The 15,299-nt window shown below is 30.9% G+C and overlaps 2 protein-coding genes across 2 annotated transcripts; one reads left to right on the top strand and one right to left on the bottom strand.

Moving 5' to 3' along the window:
• Positions 1-5,748: 5,748 nt before the first annotated feature.
• LOC140972261 (21 kDa protein-like) lies at positions 5,749-6,437 on the top strand. Its single transcript, XM_073434709.1, has one exon. It carries the CDS (start codon positions 5,830-5,832, stop codon positions 6,430-6,432), a length of 603 nt encoding a protein of 200 aa, XP_073290810.1. The 5' UTR covers positions 5,749-5,829; the 3' UTR covers positions 6,433-6,437.
• A 5,182-nt stretch (positions 6,438-11,619) lies between these two features.
• On the bottom strand, positions 11,620-12,502 carry LOC140973826 (21 kDa protein-like). Its single transcript, XM_073436908.1, has one exon. It carries the CDS (start codon positions 12,415-12,417, stop codon positions 11,815-11,817), a length of 603 nt encoding a protein of 200 aa, XP_073293009.1. The 5' UTR covers positions 12,418-12,502; the 3' UTR covers positions 11,620-11,814.
• Between the last annotated feature and the right edge of the window lie 2,797 nt (positions 12,503-15,299).

Here is a 15,299-nt window from a genome sequence, read left to right as displayed (position 1 = left end):
AATTTTAAGTTAGAATATATTCTGGAAAAGTTATATATACATATTGGGGAACGATTATATTAAAAGTCCAAACTAATAACGTAATTTGAACGTGAGTTGTGTAATGTAGATGAACACAAAGGGGTCGGTCAACTTCAAAAAGTCGTTTTTTATTAAATATAAAAGTTATTTTAACTCCATCAGCTTATATATAAATATTTTATTTATCAAATAGTTTCAAATAATAATAATAAGGATTATTAAAAATTACCAAATATTAATGTTAAATGTAACAGTGGAACGTGGGTCCCGTAACAGATACGGGATTTCAGTTTTGCGGCTTACTGGTCTGGCGTGGCCTAGCTGATATCATTGAGTTTGGTGNTGTATTTAATATATATATAATCAAAAAAAATACACAAATATTCGTCACTCATTCTTTAATTTGTGTATATTTTGGGGCAGTTGGAGCGATTGGATTTAAGTAAAAAAAATTTAAAAAGTTTATGTGTAATTTATTACCAAATTAAAATTTGAGCTCTAAAAAATAAGGAAAAAAATATTGAGAAAATTTAAATATAATTAATATTTTTGTATTTTTGAATTTGATTAAAAAGTTTGAATCAAGCTTAGAATTTTACTCCAATATATCTAAAAAAATTACTCTACTTTGCAACCCCCTGTTAACGCTACTGATCCCATACGTGGCACCTTATGATTGGTTATCAGTTTGCGGCATACATACTCGAAAATGGGTCCCACCTAGGGCATCTTTAGTACCCATTGCCCATTGGGTGCTTGCCAAGTCAGAGTGTCTCAAGATCATGATATTTTTTAGTATTTAGGGTTTTGTTTTTGTTTTCGGAATTTCGGTCAACTTTTTCAGGAAAATAATGCTGGAGAATGTTTTAAGAAATAAAATGCATGCTTGATATTTTTTTTATAAATATATTTGTTAGTTTGGATATCAAATCATGTCGATATAAAATAATTACATAAAATTAGACATAATTTAATAATAATAATAATGGATATTTTGGAAAATGACGAAAATTTTAAGTGAAAATGATGATCATGCTAGCATATATGAAAATGAGGGGAAAATTGATATGAAAAAAGAGAATAAAATTAAATAATAACACACATTATTATATTTTAGATGGAAATTCGTTTAGAAAATTTTTAAAGGTAAATGGCATTCACTCTTTAGAGGACTATTGTCACTTATATGGTAGGATATTTAAGTCAGAGAATGAAAATAAAGATTTATGTGCAAGCAAGTTGATCAATTCATGTAGTCTTAAATTTTTTAATACATTGTCTATGACTTATAACTAGCTCATGTGACATCTATTTTGTCGAAAACTTGAAACGAGTCGTATTCGAGATTCAATTATAACTTAAAAAACTAATAATAATAAACTGGTTAGAGTATTTTATACATGCAAGGAGTACATTATACTCGAGTATAGAGTATGAATACGTAAGTAGGCCACATATATATAAATAATGCTAATATTCAAACACATAATCATTTTGTAGACTACAATACATGAGAAGATTGTTTACCACTCACCCCAAATGTTTTCTAAAAATCTTATATTTTAGATTTTACAAAAGTTACTGAAATATATATTTTTTTTATTGAAAGAAATAATAAGAATTTATTTATTTTTTTAATGTAACGACCATTTCACGAATGTTATGAAAGTGGAATCGTGGCTAGTAGGATGGACATGATACGCTTCTTTCAAACCATTCTTTCCTTTATATTTTATTTACAATTATATGCTTCGTGTATTATACAATATAAATATAATTACAATTTTGTTTTGATACATTTGCATCTTTTCGATTTTGATCCCATATACACACACATATATATTCGTTCAAATTTCGTTCTTATTCTTGTATATTTCGATTTTCATAGGTGTCGCACAAGTGTCACATCAGCGTTCATATATACATACATGCGTGGGTATTAACGGACACATAATACTTATAATCATGGGGTTGACTTTTTACCTTTTTTTTTTAAAAAAAAAAATAGATCTGTTTTGAGTAAAAAAGCAAAGATTTATGCATCACTAAAAATATGTATGAAACCTACATCATAAATATGAGATCTTCAAATATGATCAATCCAACTAATATAAAACAAATAAATCAAGGGCGAATGAGGTGGAATATAGGTCTAAAATAATATCGGATAAAAAAGTTCTTTAAATTCTCGACAATTCTTTCGATTATTTAGGAAGCTTATTAGAAAATATTTACACTTGATGGAAAATAAAGCTCATTAAATCTTGATCACGAACCCATGTAACAGATATCGAAGAGTTTGAACTACAAGTTTCGTAAATTTCTCGCTCCAAAGCAAATTTTTTCATCCAAACACAATATTGTGTAATATTCGAAAATCGAATGTCGATTCAAAGAGACGGAAGTAATTGTGCTTGCTAAACTGTGCAAGTAGTAGCAACAATCTGTAGAATCGAAAGTAAGATTAATCTTATTAACAAGGACTACTTAAACAAATTAATGTGATATTATTAACTTCATTTTGTGCATGGATAAATCAACGTACACACCACACCCATTTGCACCATTATTGCTAAAGTTTTAGGTGTATATATCATAATTGTCACCATTTCATGAAAAAGAAACCCTAACCTAATGACACATGATTATGTACAACAATTGTGGATTATGATTGCTAATTGGTTTAAAAGTCTCCTTCGAAAATATAATTACACTCGAGTTTCATTATCACGAGAAAATACGACGAAAAAAGTGTAACAATTTAATTGAAATGTATGATTTATAAAAGAAAGATATTAATTACCTTAAACTAATAGGAAATGTTCAAGGGAAAAGAAAAAGAGTGAGTTCCATTTACCTTTAACAAAGTTGTACGTACTACATGTGTTCATTGTGTTAGTTGATATATGTTTTGTGCTAGCTTAGTTGCTATAGTGGAGAAACTGTGAAAATGCATATGAGATATACAGTTATATTTGTATTTATATGTCCAATTATTTGGCTTAAAAGGAAGTTTTTACTTTCGGAAAAGTTTGAAATTCTTCGATTGAGGAAGCTACTTTTTATGATTTTTTGTTTTTAAATTAAGAATTGTTATCTCTTTGTCATATCCATCCCCAAGAAAATAGCATGTGGTTGATAACAATTTGTTTCTCTACTAGAACTGGAGTTTGAGCGTATATACATTAAAAGACAAGCGCGGATAATTTTATATTTTATTTTAACCATTTAATTTTAAATCTCAGTTTTTTTTTTTACCATATTTGTACATATCTCTTCATATTTGCTCGTGAAGATCGAGCAAATCACATTTAATTTAGTTAGATTTTGGTTAAATATAAAGTGAGTATGCTACATAAATTTTTGAACAGTAACTGGAAATGTGGTGATAAAAACATGCATGATTCAAAGTGATGGTGAATATTTTATTTGTTATCTATTTATTAGATGTTCTGTTTCAACGATAACTAAATTTTCTAAGTTTCTATATGGATGCACTGTCTATATATTCATGTATAATATCAAAAATTCATTATATAAATTGATGCAAGTTCTAATATTTCATTATATAATTTATATCATATTATAATATTCATATCAAATTACAAATGTCCAATATTCATTTCATAAATTGATTAAACAACATTTCAAATGTCTAATATTCGACACGATATCAAATACGGCACGTGGCGGGGTCACTCGAGGGAAATCGAAATGCTAACGAACCTTAACGAATACCATTATAATGCGTACCAGAATCGGTTGACACTTATTTATTGGCTCAAATTTATTACAACTAAGTATTTTTTGGCCTTGTAATAAAATCATTGGTAGCAAAAATATCAAATTCAACAGTATCTTCTTCTGCTTTTAAGTTAGATTAGATCCAATCGTTGCAAACTAGCAACTTTAAGATTTTAAATTCTATAATTTGATTATTTTGGGGAAAAAAATTTATTTATTCATTCAGCATTCAAAATATAAATAAACTCATAAAAATTATAAACGAGGACTGAGGCAAGCTTGATCCATTAAACTGGTTACATAAGGCTTTTATAATTTAATAAGTCAAAATTTGGTGTTAGTTTAATAATTCATTTGTTTTAATATTTAGTTTGATTTTTACCAAAATATTGATATTTTACACAACATCACTGCATGATGTTAGATATTGTTGGCACAATACCAGATATTATTATTGATTAGTCTGGCTGAAATTGATAACCTCGTAAAACAATGGATTAGAAATGAGGGGAAAATGTTTGCATTAAGAGCAAATTCGAGCCAATTAGAGAACCAAATGCATGTATAGACTTACATGACCAATTTTAATTCTTTCCCTTATGAAGGGAAATAATAATTCCGTATTTAATTGATATATTTCTTGATTTAAAGTATTTTCCTAATATTATTTTTTCTTGCTAATTTAATTGAGTATAATATTTAATGTGATTTTGCCTTTCTAAGATAATGAGATAATTATGGAAATATCTTCTAGATATGATATCAATGTTTAAATAGAGTTTATTTCTAATTAAACTCTACTTTACTTATGAAATAGGTTTCCTCATGGAGGTAAAACTCATCATCTATAAATAAGGGGTCACGGACATTGGAGAAGGGCTTCTTCCATATCGATCATACATACATACTCGTAGGGGAGGATTTTCATAGCAAAATAATTCTCGAAGCAGTTGATGTTTGAAGAGTGGTGATCGCGCGTTGCCTTGAATGTTAGGAACATCTGCAGACAACATCCGTGAAGAAGTTGACTGAAGATTGTTTTCGTGGATTCCCTTTTAGCTCACGTTTTTGGCTTTTGTGTTTAAGTTTTTATTCTGGTTATTTGTTTTAGAAGGCGTTTATTTTCTCAACGTGTTGAGGAAATTGATTTTTGTGAAAAACACTAGTGATAGGTTTTTGTGTAAACGATTTGGTTTTCTAGTGATTAATTTTTGCCATAAGGCACTGCACAAGTATTTATACTTATGCATATTTAATCGTGTCCATCTAGTTATTTAAAACCGATTTGTGTTACATAAGTTAATATTCCGCTGCATGTTGTCCGAGATGTTGTAACATCTGACACAACACTTAATTCTGATAAAACACAAATTCATTATTTTACATCCTACTAATAATTTCATTTTTCATTTATATCTGTCGAACATAACATATTCCTTACACCTTATAACTAATATCACCAACCATTAAGTATGAAACTGNAATAAAACCGAAGTATATATTATTTAAACATATAATTATTTTACATATACATGTAACTTGTACGTTTATATTTTAATCATATTATCGATCAATTTACAGTTTTAGCTCATTAATTTTCGTCTTTTTAAAAAAATTTAGTCATTTTCACATAAGTTTTGATATGTATTCGGATACATCAACAATGTCCAATATTATGCCAGAAATTTCTAATGACACATTATTATTTTTCAATGTCCAGTTAGGTCGTCAACACTCCATTTAAAAAAAGACTAAACTTGAAAAAAATGATATTTAATGGACTAAAACCATTATCGATAACATAAGAAAAAATGGAAATTTACATGACATACAATGTCATTATCCTTGTACAACTCGAATCGGCTCAACTCTGAATTAATTTTGACTTAAAAACCAAGTCAAATGTAATTTTTTAGGCAAATACAGCGGCTCTAATCTTTCTATAAATACCAATCATTCCCCTCTCTTATTTCCCACAGCCAACTTACTTATTATTAAGTTCAACACATCACCCTGAACGCACACAACATCATCAAATACAAGTGAATAAATAAGAGTTCACGAATGGAAATTAATTTTCTGGCGAAATCCCTTCCCCTAGCTCTGTTATTCATCAGATTACTGGTAGCTTCCTCCGCTGATTCCTCCATCGGAACAACCGGTAGTGCCGAGTTCATAAAAGCATCCTGTTCTGTTACAGCCTACCCTAGACTCTGCTACGCTTCCCTCTCAACCCAAGCAACCGCCATACAGCAAAGCCCGAAGCTACTCGCGCACGCTGCCCTTTCCCTCAGCCTCAACACAGCCCGCTCCACAGCAGCAGACATGGCCGAGCTCTTGAAATGGAGCAGCATGCGCCCCAGAGAGGTGGGCGCCATGCGCGACTGCGTGGAACAGTTGGCTGACTCGGTGGACAGGCTACGCCGGTCCGCGGCGGAGATGAACCTGATCAATAAAAGACGCTCCGATTTCTGGCTGATGATGGATGACATTCAGACTTGGGTCAGCGCCGCCTTGACGGACGAAGACACCTGCATGGACGGATTCGCCGCCAGGCCGACCACCTGCGAAGTGAAGATCGCCGTGAGGGGGAGGATTTCGAAGGTGGCACGTATGACTAGCAATGCATTGGCGCTGATCAATCACTATGCTACAATTCATGGTTAAATTTTTTAATAAAATATAATTACATAAAAGAGAGGTTGAGTAATTACTATATATTATAAATTAATAAATCGACAATGTATATGGGGGACGTGTGACTATATAATATAATATAATTATTAGATATATATTTTTGGATTCTAGCTAATGCAGGATTGTTGGAATGTACATGATTTATATGAGCAAAATTATGGATATCATGTTATAGCATATCAAATTTTCTTTCTTTTGATCGTTATTAAATTAACGATTTTTTACACATAAAAAGGGGGATTTAAGATCGTTTATACATGAGCGGTCAGAGAACGCTCTATAAATCGGATATATCAACAACAAAAATTTTGTTGAAGGTAAATTCTATAACACAAAAATTTTAGTGACACGATCTCACATATCAATTTTGTGATAAAAATATTTTATTTAGATCGATAATAAAAAAATATTATTTTTTATGTTTAAATAACGAATATAGCATGCGTGTATGTATATTAAATTTAGTCGAATATTGAATGATTATGGGGTGGACTAAAATATTTTAATTCTTGAAGGGGCAGAGTGATTGGAATGGGCAAGCGACTCAATTTAATGGATGGATTTAAAATATCTCGGTCAATTAATAGAAAGGACATGTAGTTTGAAACTTTTATTATAATTAAATTTTATAGTACTCGAATATATTTCGTGCCTTTGTATTTTTCTTGTGATATTCATCAAGATATAGAGATGAATAATGATATTATTTATATATTATGTTATCAAAAACAAATTTATTCTAAATTGGTGTATATATATTTACTTTAAAATTAATAAGTTGTTAATTAATGAATTTATACCTTTTAATTAATAAAATTCACATTATCTAAAAATTATCAAATCGTGAAAATTATATTGATATCAAGAAAAAAAAATCCGATAAAGGCGCGTCCCTTGTAAAAGTTATTGCAATATCATTAAAATATATACAATTACTAATTATATCTTATACACTTTTTTTTTAATTAAAAAAGAGTTGATTTTACTATTGCAATGCAAACGAACTCGTACATATTATTAACACCTCGAAATCAAAATCTATTCTCCATTCATTCATGTAAAATATTTCCATAAATATACCAAAAAAATCATTGAAAATCATTTTAAAATATTGGATTGATGACCAAAAACTGCTTAAATTACTTTGATACATCATGCTATATTCATATAAAACAAGAAATTTAATCTTACTTAACAAAGAATTGAGCAATGACGCTAGCCTTGGCCGCCTCCTCCGGACTTCCTTCACAACTTCTCCGTCCACCTCTACGCCGTTCAAAAGATCATAACATGCATTCTGAGCCATGCTGGAGGACAAGATCTTGCTCACAACGTTCTTGTCGGCCTCGCGTTGATTCTCTTCCGCCTTCTCCATGTCGTTTAACTCAGGAGCCGGCTGTCGGAGACTGTCGACACTGCCAACCTTGTTATTATGTTCTAAAAAATAGAAATGCTTTTAATATTTAAATATCGTATTGAAATTTTTTTTAACGAAAACTAAAACAGAACACAAAAATTATATTTCCTAGTTTTTTCAAAAAAGAAATTTATATATTTTTTTAAAATTATTTTCTATCCAAAATTCAAATTTTTGAAGGATTGGAAAAAAAAATTCCAAACGTTCTCTATGAGTTGACCCAACTTTCATTTTATCGTAGTTCGGGGGGTTTTATCGTAGTTTGGGGGCTTGAGTATTGGGCCACTAATTTAATTATTAACTCAACATTTTTGTTGGGAATATCAAACTTGGGCTAATTAGAATAATATTTAAGATTGGGCTGACCCAAATTCGGATATTTGTTGATTTAGTTCTTGGAAAAAATTGAAGATGTTAGCATAGGGATGTAAAATAAACCGGATCATACATATTTTTGTGGTTTAAACAAAAAAAATGAACTGAGATCGAAAGGAACTGCAATCGGTTTGGATACTATTTTGGCTTGATTTCGATTTGGAAAAGTATTCAATATCAAATTGCTATATTTGATATCTACTGAATCCAAAGTGTATTCTCCTAAGCTTTCACTTAACTCGTGGAATGAGACGATAAACTAAAATATAAAAATGAAATTTTTTAACTTAAATTATTATAAAACTTGAGTCAAAAGTAAAACGATTGTAAAGAATAATCTTGGATTAATCAAAAAAATTTTAAAGAATAATCTTGGATTATTAGAGAACTTATTTTTCTCTGTCATTTGTTTGAATGATTGTACAATTATATATATTCCCTGTGGCTGAGTCATAATTAAGATATAAAGCATGTTTTATACAATTATATATATTCCCTGTGGCTGAGTCATAATTAAGATATAAAGTAATCATACAACGAAAAACATGTAATCGGATTTCGAGGAAAAATCCATCAGCATGCTCTCTGTGTGTGTGTCTATATATTATTGTGTGTTGTGTTGTCCCAACTAGAAATTAGTGTGCATTTGCACGTGGTGATGAATAAAAAAATTTTGTTGCCAAAAATTTGTGTGAGACGGTCTCATGGATCGTATTTTGTGAGACGGATATCTTATTTGGATCATCAATGAAAAAATATTATTTTTTTATGTCAAAGAGTATTACTTTTTATTGTGAATATCGATACACGGTTGACCCGTCTCACAGATAAAGATTCGTGATACCGTCTCATAAGAGACCTACTCAATTTTGTTAGACCATCTCTAATCCATATCTTTTATTTTTTATAATCTTTTCTTCAAAATAGAGATAGTAATATCTATTTTCAAAAATATTTCTCAACTCATATTCTCTAAAATTTACCAAATTCTCATTTTTTTTTTCTATTTTTTCATTCACAACGATTATATATATAATTAAATAATTACGTAATGTATTGTTAACTCGAAAGTAATTCCATAAATGTTTGTAATAAATTATATAATGTATTAAATAATCATGTAATTTATTATTAAATCAAACAGATTTAAACGTGTGTTCGACTCGATTTTTTTTAAAAAATAGTGATCTAAGCATTAAAATTAATTAAAAGGAGTAAAAAATAAAAAAAAGTTGAAAAATACCAAAACATAAATTAAAAAGGACAAAAACATTTTAAAAAAAAAATAGAGATTCAATTTAGAGATCCGTTGGAGGAAAATCCGTCCTCTATTATGGAGATATTCTTCGGAATAAAGGATGGTTGGAGATGCTGTCATTTCATGTCTGCCTTTAACGTCACCGTTCACACTCTTTACATTTACTCCTCGGCCTAACTTCACCACATGCTTGACTGCCATTAATTTTGGCCAACTTTATCAATTCACTGTTCTTTTCCACCGTCTACACTCACTCCAGAAATTGTAAATTTATATATATTTATTTATTTTTTATTTGATTCCTTAAATGTGTTTTATATTGATGTGATCTGGGTAAAATGGATGAGTCGGGTCGAGTGTCCTGTCGAATCTGCTATCAATATAGTAAAGGAAAAGAGAACCAAACGTCTGGGTCAAAAGCTTGCTTATTGGGGTGGATAAAAGGATCTTCAACCAAAAAAGTAAGCACGTAAATGGGCACCGGAAGGGTGTCCGGCATGACCACTCCGATGCTTGAGCCAGTGAAAGAATCAAGCTAAAAACCAATGTAAACAAGTGATGGTTATGAGTAGGGATGGCAATGGGTAGGGTATGGGTAGGGTATGGGTCGGATTTCATACATTCATCCCCATACCCATTTATTATATTCATCCCCATACCCATCCCCATACCCATCCCCATACCCATCGGGTATTGAATTTCATCCACATCCTCATACCCATCGAATTATCGGATACTCATACCCTACCTAAATACCCAATTATCATATACAATTGAATTTTTTCAAATTTAAATTGTTTCAATAAAATTATGAATATTTAAAAAATTATTTAAATGAAGAAAAATTATTCACGCTTTATATATATATACACAAAGCATCGTTTTCTTTAATTTTCAAATTTATGATTATATGTATTGAAAACTCCGAAAATCGATGGATTGACTGATGAATCTTTAATATAAATAAATATAATTACATACATACATACATACATATATATATATTAATTTAAACGGGTATTCGGGTAGGGTGTGTGTCGGATTATATCAAACCCGCCTCCATACCCGAACCCGAAAATCCCCATACCCGATTCCCCAATTATTTAATCGGGTCTAAAAATCCCTCCATACCCTCTTCTATTTGGGTCGGGTATCGGATCTTCCGACGTGTTCGGAGGAAATTGCTATCCCTAGTTATGAGATTGGTGTGAATGGTAGAGAGTAAATGAACAATAAATGTGAGCATTCAATGTACGAATAGATGAATAAATGCAAAGAAAGAACCTGATATTTATATTAGGAGAATGTAATGATGACATCGTTGTTTGTGCTGATCATTAATTATAGTAAGACGGCTGATTATACCATATTGTTCTGAAATGTCAAATCTCATACTAGTCACATCCAGCCCACCTGATTTTGTCAAGCACTTGAATTGATGTCAGAGATAGGTCGACTGCACATACTCTACTTTATCGGCGCAATTAAATGCAGCACTCATATCGAAGTGGTTCGGGTAGAACACCTCTAGGGGACTTATCGGAAAACTCGGGCATCCAATAGCCCGGGAAAATTATGTCCCGGATATTTCAATGGACCGGTTTTTCAACTGGTCTCTTCATATGCTCTCCTTATCAAGTCATTCTCAATGTCCCAGCCAACCCAAGATCTGAATCTCCAATCAGGTTGTCACCTTGTTGACCTGAGAATAATCCATCCTCCTAACCCAGACATTATCCATGGCCCGGCTCCATGACCCGGGACATCCCGGACCTTATCCATGTCCTGGGACATCTCGGATATCATATATCATCAAAATTTATCTAAAGTATCTGTTTTTGAAGTGGGTTGGTAGTATAATATGTAGTTGAGACTCTTCTTGAATATAAGTTGGTGATTGTCAAGAATCATTGACTGAAGGCCCCAAATTTTTTGAGATTTTTTACTTAAATCCCATTTATTTTGCTAGTTATTATGTGTTTATTTGCAAGCTACTCTGTTTACATAGCTAGTATCCTTGTTGTTTGTGTGATTTTCAGACAAAGTCATATAGTGTATAATCATCTTTTGTCATAAAAATAATATTAATTGTTAAAAAAAGATAGAAAGAAATATAATTAATTACATCCATATCTCTAACGTGAAGAGATAGAAACTAGAGCTCGTCGTTCAAAATAAAGGAAACATAATCCATGATTCTAGTTTAATATATATATATATATATATATATATATATATTACACATATTATATTGAAAGCCTTCGGAAGTGCTAAAAACAAAAACTTAGCCACACTGATTACTTTAAAATTTCCCAGCAAACTGATTGCACAAAGCCAATGCATTACTAGTAACCTGTGCAACGTTAGTCATTCGGGCCCTGACCGAAGTCTTGATACGCCCATCCATAGCCCGGCCCGCGAACCCATCCATGCACGTGCTGTCGTCGGTGAGGGCGGCGCTGACCCACGTCTGCAGGTTGCTCATGTGCCAGAAGTAGTCGGGTCCTCCGGCCCGGCCCATATTCTTGAGCTCTTGAACGGACTTGGCCAGACGATCCACGCCTTCGGTGATCTCTTCCAGGCAATCCTTCAGGGCCGCGTACTCTCTTCGCTTGAGCCCGTGGAATTTAATGAGACTTTGAATGTGCTGCTTCGAGGATTTGGCCCGGTCGATGCTCACGGACAATGCGGTCGTGACTAATTGTCGCGGGCTTTTTCGGATAGTCGATGCATAGGCGGAGAGCGATGAGATGCAAAGATTGGGGTATGTCGTTGTGCCGCATGAAGATCTAATGAAACTGTTGCCGATAGACGGGGCGGCGGAGGCGTCGACCGCCTTGTGTTGGCTAAAAACGTAGAGCAGGGAGAGAATTGCAAGGGATACTACAAGCTTAGCTCTAGCCATGTTTTCTTTCTTTTGATTTCTTGTAATGTGATGTTTTGTTATAAGGTCTGATATTTATAGGAAATTGTATTGATAATCATCCCATCACGTGGGTAAGGGACGACAAATTATTCACGGCCACTTTTTCTTTCGCCAATTTGGATATGTCGCTGTTTTCGTGATTTGCGTAAGTTGGGATATTATTATATAAGTCGGCCAGGCCAATATAAAAAGATCAACTTTTTTTTTACTTTAAAGAAATAAGTTTCATTTTTTTTTTTAATCTCTTTAAGCATGAATCTATACATTATCTTGTGACTTAATTACTCATAACACTCAAATATATATACTAGTATTTTACTCTTACGATACACATTCAATTATTTTATATAATTAACGATTAAAATTAGCAAATATTAACATTTGGATAAATGATTAAAATATAAATAAACTAATGGGATTATAAAATTTACAACTAGAAAACACAAAAATTAATTTACGATTTTTGAAAAACTTCTTTGAATCAAACGTTTATCGTTGAATTTTTCTAGTTGTTATCATTACCACATATCAAAAAATTTAGACCCTTAGAATTCGTAACTTTGGATACAGTGACATACAACTGATCATGACTAAAAACGAGGTTTTTCAAAAGAAGTCCTGCATGAGACAATGATTGACCTTGACTTTTCCTTATTATCATGGTGTATTATACAATCAGTGGATACTATGTACGTTGGAATTTAAAAGAAAGTCTTGGATCAGAAAAGTTCAATGATTCTTGGAATAAGTACTTTATGACCAGCATTACTTCCATTATTTGTCCTTCCAAAACATGGTTTCCGAGCCTATCATGATCAATTTAGTGTCATTTTATAATCCAAGAGAATGATATATCTTCCGCAGCAACATAACTGGAATTCCAACATTCAAGTTTAACTTGTGATAAGGTTCTTCGGAACATCTTATTCCATTTAATAATTCATGAATACACACATCATGCAGTAGATCAACATTTCTATCTGAGTGACACATTGTATCATAATTTAAATACAACATTCTCTTTGAATGGTTTATAGATATCATATATGAAGAATTAATAGTGACGATAACAATGTTTTGTCTACTATCTTTTGAAATAACAGAAAATATTTATCAAAAATTGTCAAAAAAAACCATATTTTTCCTCCAAAAGATAAATGAAAGCTTGAAAGATTGAAAAATCTCATCATAACTTTAATGTTTTTATCCAGAACTTCAAAACAAAGTTTATGTGTCATTATAAATCACAACAATATAAAATAATAATTATATTCATGTAAAAACAGTAAAACAATAAATATTAATGATATAATTATAAGTATATAATTAATATTATTACTTATTATTAATTGAGATATGATTATTATTAAGGGNGTACCACAATTTGTATGACATAGTACTACAATTTTGTGGGTAGGGAGTGAACCCAAATAAATGTTTTGATTGGGGATTTTTCACCAACTTCCCCTTATTATTATTAATAACTATTATAAAAATGCTATTATTAATTGAGATATGATTATTATTATTAATAACTATTGTAATAATGCTAATGATAATATTAATACACATAGTAATAATAATAATTATTATTATTAAGAAACGATCTGTTCAACGCATAAATGATTGAGATATTCAAATAAAATCTTAAAAAATAAGTTGGGGTATCCATTTTTTTAAAACATCTTATTTGATGGCTTATAAACTTTTTTTAAACAAATTTACCAAACAAAATTTCAGAACTCATAAGATCTAAAATAATTTATAAGCAGTTTGAAAAAACTTATAAACTATGTCTAACACTTTTTAAGAATGTGGTTTCAAAAGCTTAACTAAGAAAAAACAAAAACTTATGTGAGACGGTCTCACGGATCGTATTTGTGAGACGAATCTCTTATTTGGGTCATCCATGAAAAAGTATTACTTTTTATGTTAAGAGTATTACTTTTTATTGTGAATATGGGTAGGGTTGGCCCGTCTCACAGATTAAGATCCGTGAGACGGTCTCACATGAGACACACTCCTAAGAAAATTATTTTTTTAAATAATTTTATAGGTGTTTGGATGAGTTTTTTGTATTTAAAAAAAGAATTAATCAAAACTAAAATTAGTGTTTTCAAAAATCCAATGAGCTTTTAAAGAGCTTTTCAATAACCAAAAATAAAAAACCAACAGAGTATCCGATCATTTTTCGCCTCTCTCTCAACCTATATCTCCATCCTACAGGGTAATTTTTTTTGAAATTATTCTGTAGTATTTTACATAATTTTTTCTTTTCACTGCAGGATTCGTTGCATTTGGTGTGGTATTGTCCATCGAATTTGAAGATTCTCTCTCACGTTCCTGTTACTAATTATTTTATTTAATTATTATTTTTTTTGAAAGTTTTATTTAATTATTGAACCAATATTTTTAATATANCATATTGTTACGCTATGAATTTAATACATTATTATTAATTATTTATATATACATCCAAACTAGGGGTGAGAGATTGGGTCGGGAATTGTTCCGTGACTCTCCTATCTAATTTTTGACCCGATAAGAATTAAGAATTTCTTTTCTCCCGATCATGTATCCTAAACTATCGGGATCCTGTGAGATAGGGAGATAATATCCCGAAATTTCATAATCTCATCGAGTGGAGAGATGATATTCCAATAAATATAGAGATGTGAATAATAAAGTGTTCCATTTACTCTTCTAATTTTAGGTCGAAGAGGAGGAAATGATGAAAAACTCTCCTTTTATTTGTATAATTTTATTTTAATTATAATATTTGTTTATATGATTTTTTTTAATTTGTATGAATTAGCTAACTATTTAATTTAAGTTCTAAAATCGTCATTTATGGGCTAACC

Source organism: Primulina huaijiensis, chromosome 3, assembly GCF_012295235.1.
Source record: "Primulina huaijiensis isolate GDHJ02 chromosome 3, ASM1229523v2, whole genome shotgun sequence".
In the NCBI taxonomy this organism is placed as follows: domain Eukaryota; kingdom Viridiplantae; phylum Streptophyta; class Magnoliopsida; order Lamiales; family Gesneriaceae; genus Primulina; species Primulina huaijiensis.
The sequence above is the reverse complement of the archived record's forward strand: the minus strand, read 5'-3'. Positions and strand labels throughout refer to the sequence as shown.